The 12,824-nt window shown below is 42.1% G+C and overlaps 1 protein-coding gene across 1 annotated transcript; it reads right to left on the bottom strand.

The window, feature by feature from the left end:
- Nucleotides 1-969: 969 nt before the first annotated feature.
- On the bottom strand, nt 970-9,171 carry PNN (pinin, desmosome associated protein). Its single transcript, XM_017530869.2, has 9 exons — nt 8,967-9,171; nt 8,221-8,292; nt 7,768-7,836; nt 6,878-6,950; nt 6,675-6,769; nt 6,302-6,377; nt 4,396-4,551; nt 4,180-4,318; nt 970-3,465 (listed from the first exon to the last, which is right to left on the bottom strand). The coding sequence occupies exons 1-9, from the start codon at nt 9,077-9,079 to the stop codon at nt 2,063-2,065; spliced, it is 2,196 nt and encodes a 731-aa protein (XP_017386358.1). The 5' UTR covers nt 9,080-9,171; the 3' UTR covers nt 970-2,062.
- Between the last annotated feature and the right edge of the window lie 3,653 nt (nt 9,172-12,824).

The following is a 12,824-nucleotide window of genomic DNA, read 5'->3' as shown; positions in this document are numbered from 1 at the left end:
ATATCGCTTGAGCCCAGGAGTTGGAGAGTAGCCTGGGCAACGTAGTGAGATCCCACCTCTATAAAAACTAAAAAAATTAACGGCATAGTAGTACACACCTGTAGTCCTAACTACTTGGTAGGCTGAGGTGAGAGGGTCCCTTGAGCCCAGGAGGCTGAGGCTGCAGTCAGATGGATTGTGCAGGGCACTCCAGCCTAGGTGAAAGAGTAAGACCCTGTCTCCAAAAAAAAAAAAAGATTTAAATGACCCCTAGACAAAGATGACATACAAATTCATCAAGCATTCCATACAAAAACAGGAAAATCCTTTCATATATTACAACCAGTAGCGCTTAACTGAAATTATTGAAAATTACTCCTGTCCCCTCAAGCACTGAATATACCATTACCACCCCTCCAATAGTAGAGCTTCAAGCCAAAACTAGTCTTTTCTATAAGTAACATGAAAATTGTTCATATTTTCCAGGTACAGATGAGTGGACAAAACTTAATTTGTACAAAGGATTTTAGTGCATACAAATAGTCATCAAATAAGGTGCTTTTTGACCAGGTTAAATTATATGATCATCCCTTTAATTCACTATTTACCAACCGCTTTCCTGCCAGGGAACACAGGAAATAAAGCTTTTTGCTGAATAAGCCATAGATAAAGATACTAGTGGTGGAACTGGCTCACGGATACAGATTGCTCTGCAAAGTTCTACGCATTTACTGTTTTAATAACTATTCCAATAAAAGGATTTTTAAAAGAGATCTTTTAACACATCCACTTACACAAATGAGTTATATACACACAAAAACTAATTGGAAATACTTCTTCACCTTTTCACTGTAACCACTTGCTTGTCAAGGGAAGGCATAATGAATATTCAGTCAAGGCTAAAGCTACAATGTTAAACTCAAAAAAGGTCATTTGTAATTTAAGTGATCTCTTGTATAAAGCATCAGAAAGTTAATACAAGTACTAGTCTTAAGCAGTCACACAAGTCTAAGCCACATTTATTTGCACATGAATAGTAATGGGCAACAGATACTCCAAGTTCATACAAATTGGTAAAACAACAAAGTTAATAATCACTTGGTACACTTGTGTGTTATCTTGCTTACATATTAAAGCCTAGATGAACTTCCTTCATTTTGTAGACTTCCATACAATACTTCCTTAAACAAAATTCTTGAAAACACATATTGGCATGTTTCAGTTAGAGCCAACACAAAAGTTAAGACAAGACAAACTCAAAAACCAAGTCTGAAAGATACTTTTCTAATTCCCTCCCCTAAAAAGAAGTGATTTTCTTTAACAGATGTATATGCTATAAATCACACAAGTAACCGTGAAGACAAAAGAATGATGCTTTCATCATCAGGAAGAAAATGCCAACCAGATCATAATGTTTAAAGGTATCTACCAAATATATGGTTAAAATATGAGAAATGGGGGGGAAATGCTTAGATTAAAACAATAAGGGAGATCTGAAAGTAGCAAACGATTTTAAAGGAAACTGTTCCCCCTCAAAACTGCAAAGATTTGACTCTGACAACTCAAAATTGTCTAAGGCAAATAAAAACGAGGAAACCTTCAAAAACATTCTAATCACGTGCAGTATCTAGTGTTAAAAATTGAAAGCGATAAAGAGGATATTTATTGTACAAGTGTCAACAAGGACATCCCAAAAATAATGAAATAAACACACATTTATTTCTACAAAAGCAATGTATGATACAGAATTAGAAGGGAACAGACTTAAAGATTTGCCTATTAAAATATACAGATTCTTACTGGAGAGTATAGGATATTTAAAAAAGATGACAAGGGATGTTAATCTTTTTTTATTATTATCATTTTTACATATTTTGGGACCTCACATAATTTTGATAAATAACTCTTACAAAATTATGCAAAAAGTACAAGAATGTCTGGTAAACAAACAGTCTATTTTCCAAAAAGATTTTTTACAACATGCAATTCTTAAGGCAGCATCCTCCTTACAAGGAAAGGTAATCCTTTTACATCAAGAAATCTTCTGCTGCAAAGAATGGCTAAGAAAGCCTGGCTTCTTCCATTAACGCCTTTTGTCTTTCCTGTCTGATTTTCGGTCTCTTTCACTTCTTGAAGATCTTTTGCCTGATCGACTACTCTCTGATATAGACCTCTTTCTGTCGGACCGGGAATTCTTATCCTTTGATCCTTTTGTATCTCTACTACTACTGCCTTTTGAAGATTTGTGACTTCTTTCTAGTCCTGAAGTATCCCTTCTCTTCCGATCCACGCTCCTTCTGTGCTTTCTATCTCTATTATGTCCCCGGCCCCTACTCCGACTTCTACTCTCACTACTACTACTAGTGCTGCTGCTACTATCTCTGCTGCTGCTGCCACTTGTGCTGGAGCTGCTACTGGAACTACTTCGACTGCTACTACTTCCACTGCTGGAACTACTTCCACTGCTGCTACTGGTTGAACTGCTACTAGAACTACTGCTGCTACTACTTCGACTTCTACTCTTGCTTGTTTTATTTCTAGCTCGACCTCTACTTCTGCTCCTAGTTTTCGTTTTGCTCTTGCTCTCTGGATGTACTGTCAAGACTGGCTCTACTGGTACCTCAGTGAGTTTCACAGACTCTACAGGAAACTCCTTCCTCTCAGGCAGTAAATGCCCTTGCTCCTGAGTAACTTGGGGTGTTGGCTGTAAAACAGTTAATGACAAATTCTCAGGCTGAGAGGGAGGCTGGGACTGGAGTACTGGTTGGGACTGAGATTGAAGCTGAGGCTGAGGCTGGGGCTGAGACTGAGATTGGGGCTGGGGCTGAGGATGAGGCTGAGGCTGAGGCTGAGGCTGAGCCACGGGCTCAGGTTGGGGCTCAAATTCTTTTTCTTCTTTTTCCTCAGACTCCTTTTCCGTGTCTAAAGCACTGACATTCTCTTTCCCAGGAGAAAGGGCTTTACATTCTTTATCTGGCTCAATTTCAAATTCCATCTCTGGTTCCAATTCTTTGCTAGCTTCATTTTCTGAAGGTTCTACACTTTCAACTCGATTAGTTTCCATTACCTCCTGGTCAGGAATTACATGTTTGACATTCTCAACCATCTCTAGTACATCCATAACTTCTTCAGGCTGACTATCCTGCTGCTTCTCACTTTCCCTTACCTCAGTTTCCTCCTCCATCTTAACCTCCATTTCCTGTTTTTGTTCTTCCTCCTCCTGTTCTTTCTCTGCATCGCTATGAACAATCGCTATTTCCTTTTCCTCTTCCTCTCCTGCTTCCTCTATTTCTACATCATTGTGCTGATTACCTGTCTCCTCCAACTCTTCCTCTCGCTGAGCCACCTTACCCTCTTCTTGTTCCGCCTTCTGTTCTTCATTACGCACCACCTGATGCTCTTTTTCCTTCATTGATTGTCTTCTAGGCCTAGCCTCCATTTTATTTATTTGTTCTGCAAATTCAATGCGTCTACCTTCAAACAAAGCTAAAAAATAAAAATTTACATGTGTAAAATTTACTGATTAAGAAAATTCAAAGCCACAATTTTACAACTGGTCACAAATTGTTATGAAGCTTCATCTTTGTTTTTTGTAAAGTGATGACAAAAGATTATGGCAATTATAATCACAAACTGACATAAAATTAAACAAGCAAAGATCCATGGGAAATCTACATACTAGAAATTAGTAGTGGACAAAACTAGATATTTTCTAACCTATGAAGATCAATCTTTATGTTTGACGAAAAATAAAACTTCTGTAAAACAGAACCAGTTTTGACATAAAATCATATATATCAATTTTTTTGATCCCAAAGAGACAAATCATCATCTCAGCAGTGTCTACCCTTCCATCTGTGTTCCAGCTAAAAACTGTTGATATTCACATTTGTCTTATTAGCATTTTATCAGGACACTAAATGTAGCATACAAAAAAAAGTAATCTTACACAAATGCTTAAGGAACACAGATAAGCACTGCCTACAAGATAACTTGCAGATTAAATTCCATCATGAAAACCAATATTCCTATATTACCAACTCATCAGCATCTCAGAATATATTTTATTTAAAAAAACAAACCAAACACAGTAAATCAATCACTGAATCACAATTATTTTAGAAAACAAACAAATGTGTATATATGAATGTATTATCTTACCCACTAAGAAAAATTCAACTGACCTCTTCATGTACTTACCATTCATTTTTCTCTGTGACTCTTCTATTAGTTTTTGGGTAGCTGGACACATTCTTCCAGGAATATAAAACAAATGGGGCTTTGTTTTAGTTCTTATATATTTAATTATTTTGGCATTATGTTCATTCCATTCTTCTTGCTATAGAAAAGGTAAAAGGTCAGTGGTTTTGTAAACCTGAAGGATTACCAATCTTACAGTTTCGTATCATTACTCACCAGCTGCGCAAGCTCAACTTTCTGTTCCAAAAGCCGCAGTTCTGTCTGTTTAGCACGCCTCTCTTCAAACAGTTCTCTCCTTTCATTTTCAACCTGCTTTCTCTCTTCTTCTGCCTGAACTTCAAGTTTTTGTTCAATTTCCTGGCGCCGCTTTTGCTAAAAATTAAGTATCTTTCTTTAATACTTATGTGTTAAAATAGATACACAAGGTATATTTGATTTCAATTCAATTATAATAAAAAACTATTATTACACATTCCAATTATGAGAAACATTACAAAGGCGGGTGGATCATCTGAAGTCAGGGGTTTAAGACCAGTCTGACCAACATGGTAAAACCCCATCTCTATTAAAAATACAGAAGAATTAGCAGGGTTTGGTCATGTATGCCTGTAATCCCAGCTACTTGGGAGGCTGAAGCAAAAGAATCACTTGAACCCAGAAGGCTGAGGTTGCAGTGAGCTGAGATCATGCCACTGCACTCCAGCCTGGGCAAGAAGAGCCAAACTCCATCTTTTTTTTTTTTTTTTTTTTTTTTTTTTTTTTTTTTTTTTTTTTTTTTTTTTTTTTTTTTTTTTTTTTTTACTATGGAAAGGTTATCTGCAGGCTAAAGTTGGCTCATGCCTGTCCATCATCCCAGCACTTTGGAAGGCCAAGGTAGGCAAACTGCTTTGAGCTCAGCTCAGCCCAGGCAACATGGTGAAACCGGGTCTCTAACAACAAAAAAAAAAATTTTGCCAGGTGTTGGGCCTATAGTCCCAGTTACACAGGAGGCTGAGGCTGGAGAACTGCTTGAGCCCAGGAAGCACAGGTTGCAATGAGCCAAGATTATGCCACTGCAGCACGCCACTGTTTTAGAGTAAGACCCTGTCTTTAAAAAAAAAGTATCTGCATATGCTTCACTTTTTATTTTTTGGAGACAAGAGTTTCGCTCCTCTTGCCCAGGCTGGAGTACAATGGCGTAATCTCCACTCACTACAGCATACACCTCACAGGTTAAAGTGATTCTCCTGCCTCAGCCTCCCAAATAGCTGGGATTACAAATGCATGCCAACACACAAGGCTAATTTTGTATTTTTAGTAGAGATGGGGTTTCACTATGTTGGCCAGACTGGTCTCCCAACTCCTGACCTCAGATGATCCACCAGCCTCGGCCTCCAAAAGTGTTGGGATTAGACACATAAGCCACCGCGTACAACCGCTTCACGTTTTCAATTCAGCATACCAACTAATTAGAACTTAACATTTGGTACTGACTTTGATTTGTCTTTCAGGAAATGGAGACTGAGGCTTTTTTTCCACATATCTAAATTTCAACATTATTAGATATGATATCAACAACTGTTATACTGCAACACAATGTTTAAGTAACGCTGTTAAACCAAGTTTCTACTTGGCTTTATTTTAGGCTTATGATTAAGTATTTTTGTTTTGTTTTGTTTTGTTTTGTTTTTTTGAGATGGAGTTTTGCCCTGTAGCCTAGGCTGGAGTGCAATGGCGCCATTTTTGGCTCACTGCAACCTCTGCCTCCTGAGTTCATATAATTCTCCTGCCTCAGCCTCCTGAGTAGCTGGGATTGCAGGCACCTGCCACCATGCCCTGCTAATTTTTTGTATTTTTAGTAGAGACAGGGTCTCACCATGTTGACCAGGCTGGTCTCAAACTCCTGACCTCGTGATCCACCTGCCTCGGCCTCCAAAGTGCTGGGATTACAGGCGTGAGTCACCACACTGAGCCACAGCTGGTCTTGAACTCCTGACCTAAGGTGATCCGCCTGCCTTGGCCTCCAAAGTGCTTGGATTACAGGCGTGAGCCACCATGCCCGGCCAAGGCTTTTTTCAAAAAATGTTAATCTACTACTCTGACAACTTCAATATATCATATAAAACAAAACTTGGATAAATACCCTTTCTGTTGCGACAGTGGATTCTTGTTTAAATTTTTGAAGGGTACCCATCAACAAGCCAAATATTCGCCGGTTCCTATAGAACAAAATAAAAAAATGTAATGTCAACATGATCCATTTCATTTAAACCCATCATTTTCTTTTTTTTTTTTTTCGAGACAGGGTTTCACTATGTTGGCCAGACTGGTCTCAAACTCCTGACCTAAAGTGATCCACCCGCCTTGGCCTCCCAAGTGCTGGGGTTACAGGCGTGAGCCACCGTGCCCGGCCAAACCCATCATTTTCTAAGAAATACTACAGGGCACTTGAACAATCCCTTAATTTTTCTTATAACTACATTATTCCACAGTAGTTTTTTTCCCCAGAGGGATACCTTTGCTTTCCCTTTTCATCCATATTTTGATCCTGGATAAGGTCTCTACGTGTACGCTCTTTGGAGGTAGCTACAACTGAAGACTGCAATGCTGGCTGCAGAAAAAGAAAATCTCAGTAATTTAACTAGAATATGGGTGGTATGCTTTTAAATGCAGTAAAGTGAAAGTACCATATTCATTTAAGTCCTTTCAATCTCAATACCTTTTTAACATCATCATCCTCTGGGTCACTTTCCTGGCGTGATTCTCTTCTGGTCCGACGCTCCCCGCCCAGCCTATTGTAGACAAAATTAATTTTTTTGAAACAGGATTTCACCATAGCACCCAAGGTGAAGTGCAATAGCACCATCATGGTTCACTGTGGCCTCGACCTCCTGGGCTCAGGCGATCCTCTCGCCTCAGCCTCCCAAGTAGCTGGGACTATATAGGCAGGAGCCGGCAGGCATGGCCAATGTTTCTGTGCTTATTGTAGGGATGGGATTTCACCATGTGCCCAGGTCGGCTTTGAACTCCTTGGCTCAAACAATCTGCCAGCTTTGGCCTCCCCAAGAGCTGGGCTTATAGACATAAGCCACGGTGCCTGGCCAAAAATTAATTTAAATAACCCCTGAAATATTTATGTAACTACCCACCAAGGGCAAACGTCCTCTATTTCTGGGACTAGTTTCCAGAAGCTTTGTTCTATTAACTCTCCATCCCATTTTATTCTTTCATCCAGCAAAGAAAGGATAAAATTCGTAAACTAACGGCCAAAACAACTTTGCTCTCTTGTCTTTTCTAACTATTTCAAGCTGGTTAAATTTTTCAAGTACAAGTCAGAAAAAATGGTACTAATTGACAATCTTTCCAATTTTACTCTTCACATGACCTTTATCTTGATAAAATTTGGATTATCATGAGTGCAGAATTGTGTTTTGAGGGATATTGGTTGTCTCAGTTCAGGCAAATACCAAGAAAAGTGGTATTTGGGGGGACAGTGGTATACTACTCAATTCTAATACTGATCAAACAACATTATTATTAAAAAATATTTATATCTGTGTGCTACCTCAGAAACTAAAAAGGCCTTCAGCAATCTTTTTTAAAACTTACCTACTGACTGCCCCTTCAAGGTCTCTCTGTTTGGCTGGGGGTCCTCCTCCACTATCTGAGAATCCACGCCTGAAATTAAAAATGCTCAACATAAAGCACTTGAAATACAAGATAAATGGTATTTCCATTTGACAAGAGAAAATGGTATGGTTGACCTTTTAAAAATCTTTCCAACTAACAATGGGCATTCATTCCAAAATGCTTTTATAGTGTTACTTTAAACTATAAAAATTAAGTTCACACAAAACTGGTACACTTGATATATTCTTCAGCTTCTAGTTTTTCAGGGTAACTATATTTATTTACAAAGAAAACTAATCTGTCACAAGCATTAAACAAAACAAAGACAAACGCTGGGTTATTGACTTTATCACAAGTTTTGTTCAAAGCAGTATCTTTAGTATAAAAAGTACCAGTAGTTTCAGCATGAGTAAAGTCCAAGGGAAATCTTACCTCAGTAATAAACTACCACGTCCTCTACCTCCACCAGGACCAGAAAGGGCTAGCAATCTGGCTTGGATGGGCCTGTAAGAGATTTACAAATCAGTACAAGATCCTATGTAGACATATCTGGTTGCACCACATACTTTCAGAGATGTGGATCACAAGGAGAAAAATCACAAAAGTTCCAAAAAGATAGTTTCAAATAAATCCAAGTGTCTGAAACAGGACATGAAGTACCATTTCATTTAACTTCCTCGTTTCTCCAGGACCAGTATCACAGAAATTACATTCACCTCAATGCCCCCGCACATTAACAACCCTGGATCAGGTCCCCATCCCGCCATCCCCGAAGAAGCTGCACGTGGGCATGAGGCAGGGATGAGACGGCGGGTCGCGTCCTGGCAGGGTCTCGGGGCCAGCCCTGGGCTGGGTGTACGCCGAAGCGGTAAGGGGCTTTGTGCTGCAGTTCCGGGCCTGCTGGGCCGAGGGCGGGAATCAGCAGTCCGGGTCTTCTCACAGGCAGAGAAAACATGCCGACGGCACCCAGGCGTCGCTCTCCTTCCTCAAGGACCGGAGACCAGAGCTCTACTGTGGGGCCTGGGGCCTCTCCACCTCAGCGAGTACAGAGTTCTACCGCCGCCCAGCGAACAGGCCTCGAGGTTCCAACCTTCTGAAGACTGGCCGCCTTCCCCACCCCCAATTCGCCCCGACCTGAGGGCTGCCTCTTCGAGTCCGAGTTCCCGTTAGGCTCTTACCTCACGTCATTCGGATCCCGCCCAGTGAGCTTGCGAATATTCTCATCCACGTTCTTAAGGCTCTCTTTGGCCTTTTCTAGCTGTTCCTGCAAAGTTCTCACTGCGACCGCCATCTTCTCCCTGCAGCAGACTTGCGACTGCTCTACAGGCCGCGCCGGGCTCTGCCGCGCCGCCGAGACGAGAAAGGAGTGACAGCCTGGATCAGCCAATGACGATGAGCGTTGTTTTCCGGCCTCAACCACTCAGCGACCGGAAGGGGGAGAACCGGCAGCCTTTGTGACTCTGGGCCAATGAAAAGTCGGCCAGGCAGTAATCTCCCTCCCCAGTTAGCTGCCGATGCCTGAATCTCGCTGCTAGCGCAGAGCCGGGGCGGGTTTGACAATCTCTGAGTTCTCGGAGACTTGGGCTCGCGAGCCTGCAGTTCTGGCAAGGAGAGCGCAGAGTTTTCCAGGCATTTTAACCTATGATGTAATGTGCCTTACTTCGTTTTAACCTAATCACACCATGGGAGGACTCAGCCAAGCCTCCTTTTCCTCCTTCCCCTCACCTTGGTTAATGATTTAATTAGGGAAGGGCGCGGCCATTCTGTTGGTGCGCATGCTCAGAGAGGGGGTGGGCGCGTGCTTTCCTCGGTTAGGTTTTTTTTTTTTTTTTTTTTTTTTTGAGACGGAATCTTGCTCTGTCGCCCAGGCTGGAGTGCAATGGCGCTGTCTCGGCTCACTGCAACCTGCGCCTCCCAGGCTCAAATGATTCTCTTGCCTCAGCCTCCCGAGTAGCTGGGATTACAGGCATTCGACATCACGTCTGGCTAATTTTGTATTTTTAGTAGAGACGGGGTTTCTCCCTGTTAAGTCAAACTGGTCTCGGATTCCCGACCTCAGGTGATCCTCGCCCGCCTTGACCTCCCAAAGTGTTGAGATTACAGGCGTGAGCCACCACGCCCGACCTGATTAGGTTAAATTGAGCAGAGGGAAGACAAAAAAACTAGGAAAAATATTGATCATAATGGTTAACATTTGTTAGGAGTTGGTTTTATTCCAGATCCTCTGTGAAACCTTCTACATGCCTTATTCCTCACAAACTAAAAGTGAGGCTAAAATGCCTGTTATTACTGATAAGGAAATTGAGACGAGATAATGTAACTGTCTCTGGGTCACGCCAGTTGAGAATTAGTCTCTGATTAGACCCTGAGCATCTGAAAAGAAAGCAATCGCGAGACAGACAGGCGGTCATGATTGAGTTAGCCTCTTCACCTGGCCTAGAGCTGGTTACGACCAGGCCTAAGGGAGCGGCCCTATTGTTAGTGGGATCTGTGTGTGTTCTGCCCTACCTGCACTGCCAATGTGGGAACTGGTTTGGTTCTATAAATATATATACATAAATTGAAGCTCAGAAAACTTTTTTCACAGGCCGGGCGCAGTGGCTCATGCCAGTAATCCCAGCACTTTGGGAGGCTGAGACAGGAGTTGGAGACCAGCCTGGCCAACATGGTGAAACGCCCACCTTTACTAAAAACACAAAAATTACCCGGTAGTGGTGGTGCATGCCTGTAATCCCAGCTCCTCGGGAGGCTGAGGCAGGAGGATCGCTTGACCCCAGGATGCAGAGGTTGCAGTGAGCCGATATTGCACCACTGCACTCCAGCCTGTGTGACAGATTGAGACTGTCCCAAACAAACAAAAAACATTTTTCCACAGAAACAATGCTATAAATAATCTCAGTTAGGTATCTATCTTTCTTGTACAAAGCATTAGTGGGCCCAGTGTATTAATTAACTCAAGCTACCTCTTTGCTTCAGCCACCTTTTAGCGCTTCAATTGTGTATCAGTAGTAAGGTAGGCTTTGAAAATAAAGCCTAGAACAGGATGGTTGTGATTCCTTCTTGTGTGGAGTTTGTAGGCTTCCAAAGGAGCCATGATCATTCATTAGTTCAATAAAAACTTACTGAGTGCCCACCATGTGTCAGGTGCTATTCTAGGCACTTGGATGTATCATTGTACAATAAAGATCTCTGAGCAGGTCCAGTGGATTGTGCTTGTAATCCCAGATACGTGGGAAACTGAGGTGGGAGGATTGCTAGAGCCAGGAGTTAAGACCAGTCTGGGCAACATAGCAAGAATCCTGTCTCTAAAAATAAAAACTTAAAAATTGTACTGGGGAGTCTGATGTGGAATGATTGTTTGAGCCCAAGAGTTTGAGGCTGCAGTGAACTCTGATTGCACCACTGCACTCCAGCCTAGGCTACAAAGCAAGACCCATCTCTAAAAATCCCAGCACGTTGGGAGACCGAAGCAGGTGGATCACCTGAGGTCAGGAGTTCAAGACCAGCCTGGCCAAAATGACAAAATCCTCTTTCTAATAAAATACAAAAATTAGCTGGGCATTCCACGTCAGCTGGGCATGGTGATGCATGCCTGTAATCCCAACTACTTGGGAGGCTGGGGCAGGAGAATCGCTTGAACCAGGAAGGCAGAGGTTTCAGTGAGTGGAAATCGTGCCACTGAACTCTAGCCTGGGCAACAGAGTGACACTGTGTCTCAATAAATAAATAAATTGTATAGCATGTTAGCAGGAAGTGCTGTAGAAGAAAAAAATGTAGAGATGAATAACGGGGATGAGAATTGACAATTATTTAATTCTGATTGTGAGCATGCTTAGCTTCATTGATCTTATTACAGCTCTGTGTACAACCTTAGGCATGAGAGTGTGATAATAGTACACCCTATTCAGCAAGTGTAAGAATGTTTCCATGTGTGGTCTGCCCGGTAATCCCAGCATTTTGGGAGGCTGAGGCGAGCAGATCACTTGAAGGTCGGTAGTTCGAGGCCAGTCTGGACAACATGATGAAACATGGTCTCTACTAAAAATAGAAAATTAGTCCTGTGTGGTGGCAAGCGCCTGTAGTCTCAGCTCCTCAGGAGGCTGAGGCAGAATTGTTTGAGCCGAGGAGGTGAAGTTTGCAGGCAGTGAGCCAAGATTACCCCACTGCGCTCTAGCCTGGGCAACAGAATGAGACTCTGTCTCAAACAAAACACACATACACACACACACACACACACACACGCACATGCGCACACACACAGAGTCTATTCCTGCTTCCATAGGATCTATTCCTAGGAGCCTTGGCAGTTTAACAGTCTGCTTTATGGAGAAGGAGCAGTAGGATGCTATGTTCAATATTTAGTAGGTCCTCATTAAATATTAGTTTCCTTTCTATCCAAAAACAGACTTAAAAAAACTCATGTTATTGTGGTTGGAGAAGTCAACCTTGATAAACTGGCCAACTACTTTCTTTTTGACTTGTGTGGTGGACTTGGACTCCATTTTCTTGATGGTAGTGATGAGGGTGATAATGTAATCTAGACATAAAGGACCTGATTTCACATAAGGGAAAATTTAGTGCTGGAAAAATTAAGATTATCATGGCAAAATACTCTTCAAAATTACACTATTTAGTTTTCTCAAAGGCTTAAGTGGAACTTTTATGCTGGATTTATGTGATGAATGGAATAAACTGATACAAACGTTAGAAGGGATGTGTTGGCCAGGCGCGGTGGCTCACACCCGTAATGTGTGAGCACTTTGGGAGGCCGACACAGGCCGATCACCTGAGGGTGGGATCACCTGAGATCACCTGGAGTGCCACTGTACTCCAGCCTGGCCAACATGGAGAAACCCCATCTCTAGTAAAAAATACAAAAATAGCCAGGTGTGGTAGCAGATGCCTATAATCCCAGCTACTCAGGAGACTAAGACAGGAGAATTGCTTGAACCCAGGAGGCGGAGGTTACGGTGAACCAAGATCACGCCATTGTACTCCAGCCGGGGCAACGGGGCAAAACTCCATCTCAAAAAAAA

This window comes from Cebus imitator, unplaced genomic scaffold (assembly GCF_001604975.1).
Source record: "Cebus imitator isolate Cc_AM_T3 unplaced genomic scaffold, Cebus_imitator-1.0 Scaffold69, whole genome shotgun sequence".
Lineage (NCBI taxonomy): Eukaryota > Metazoa > Chordata > Mammalia > Primates > Cebidae > Cebus > Cebus imitator.
This window is presented reverse-complemented; position numbering and strand designations above follow the sequence as displayed.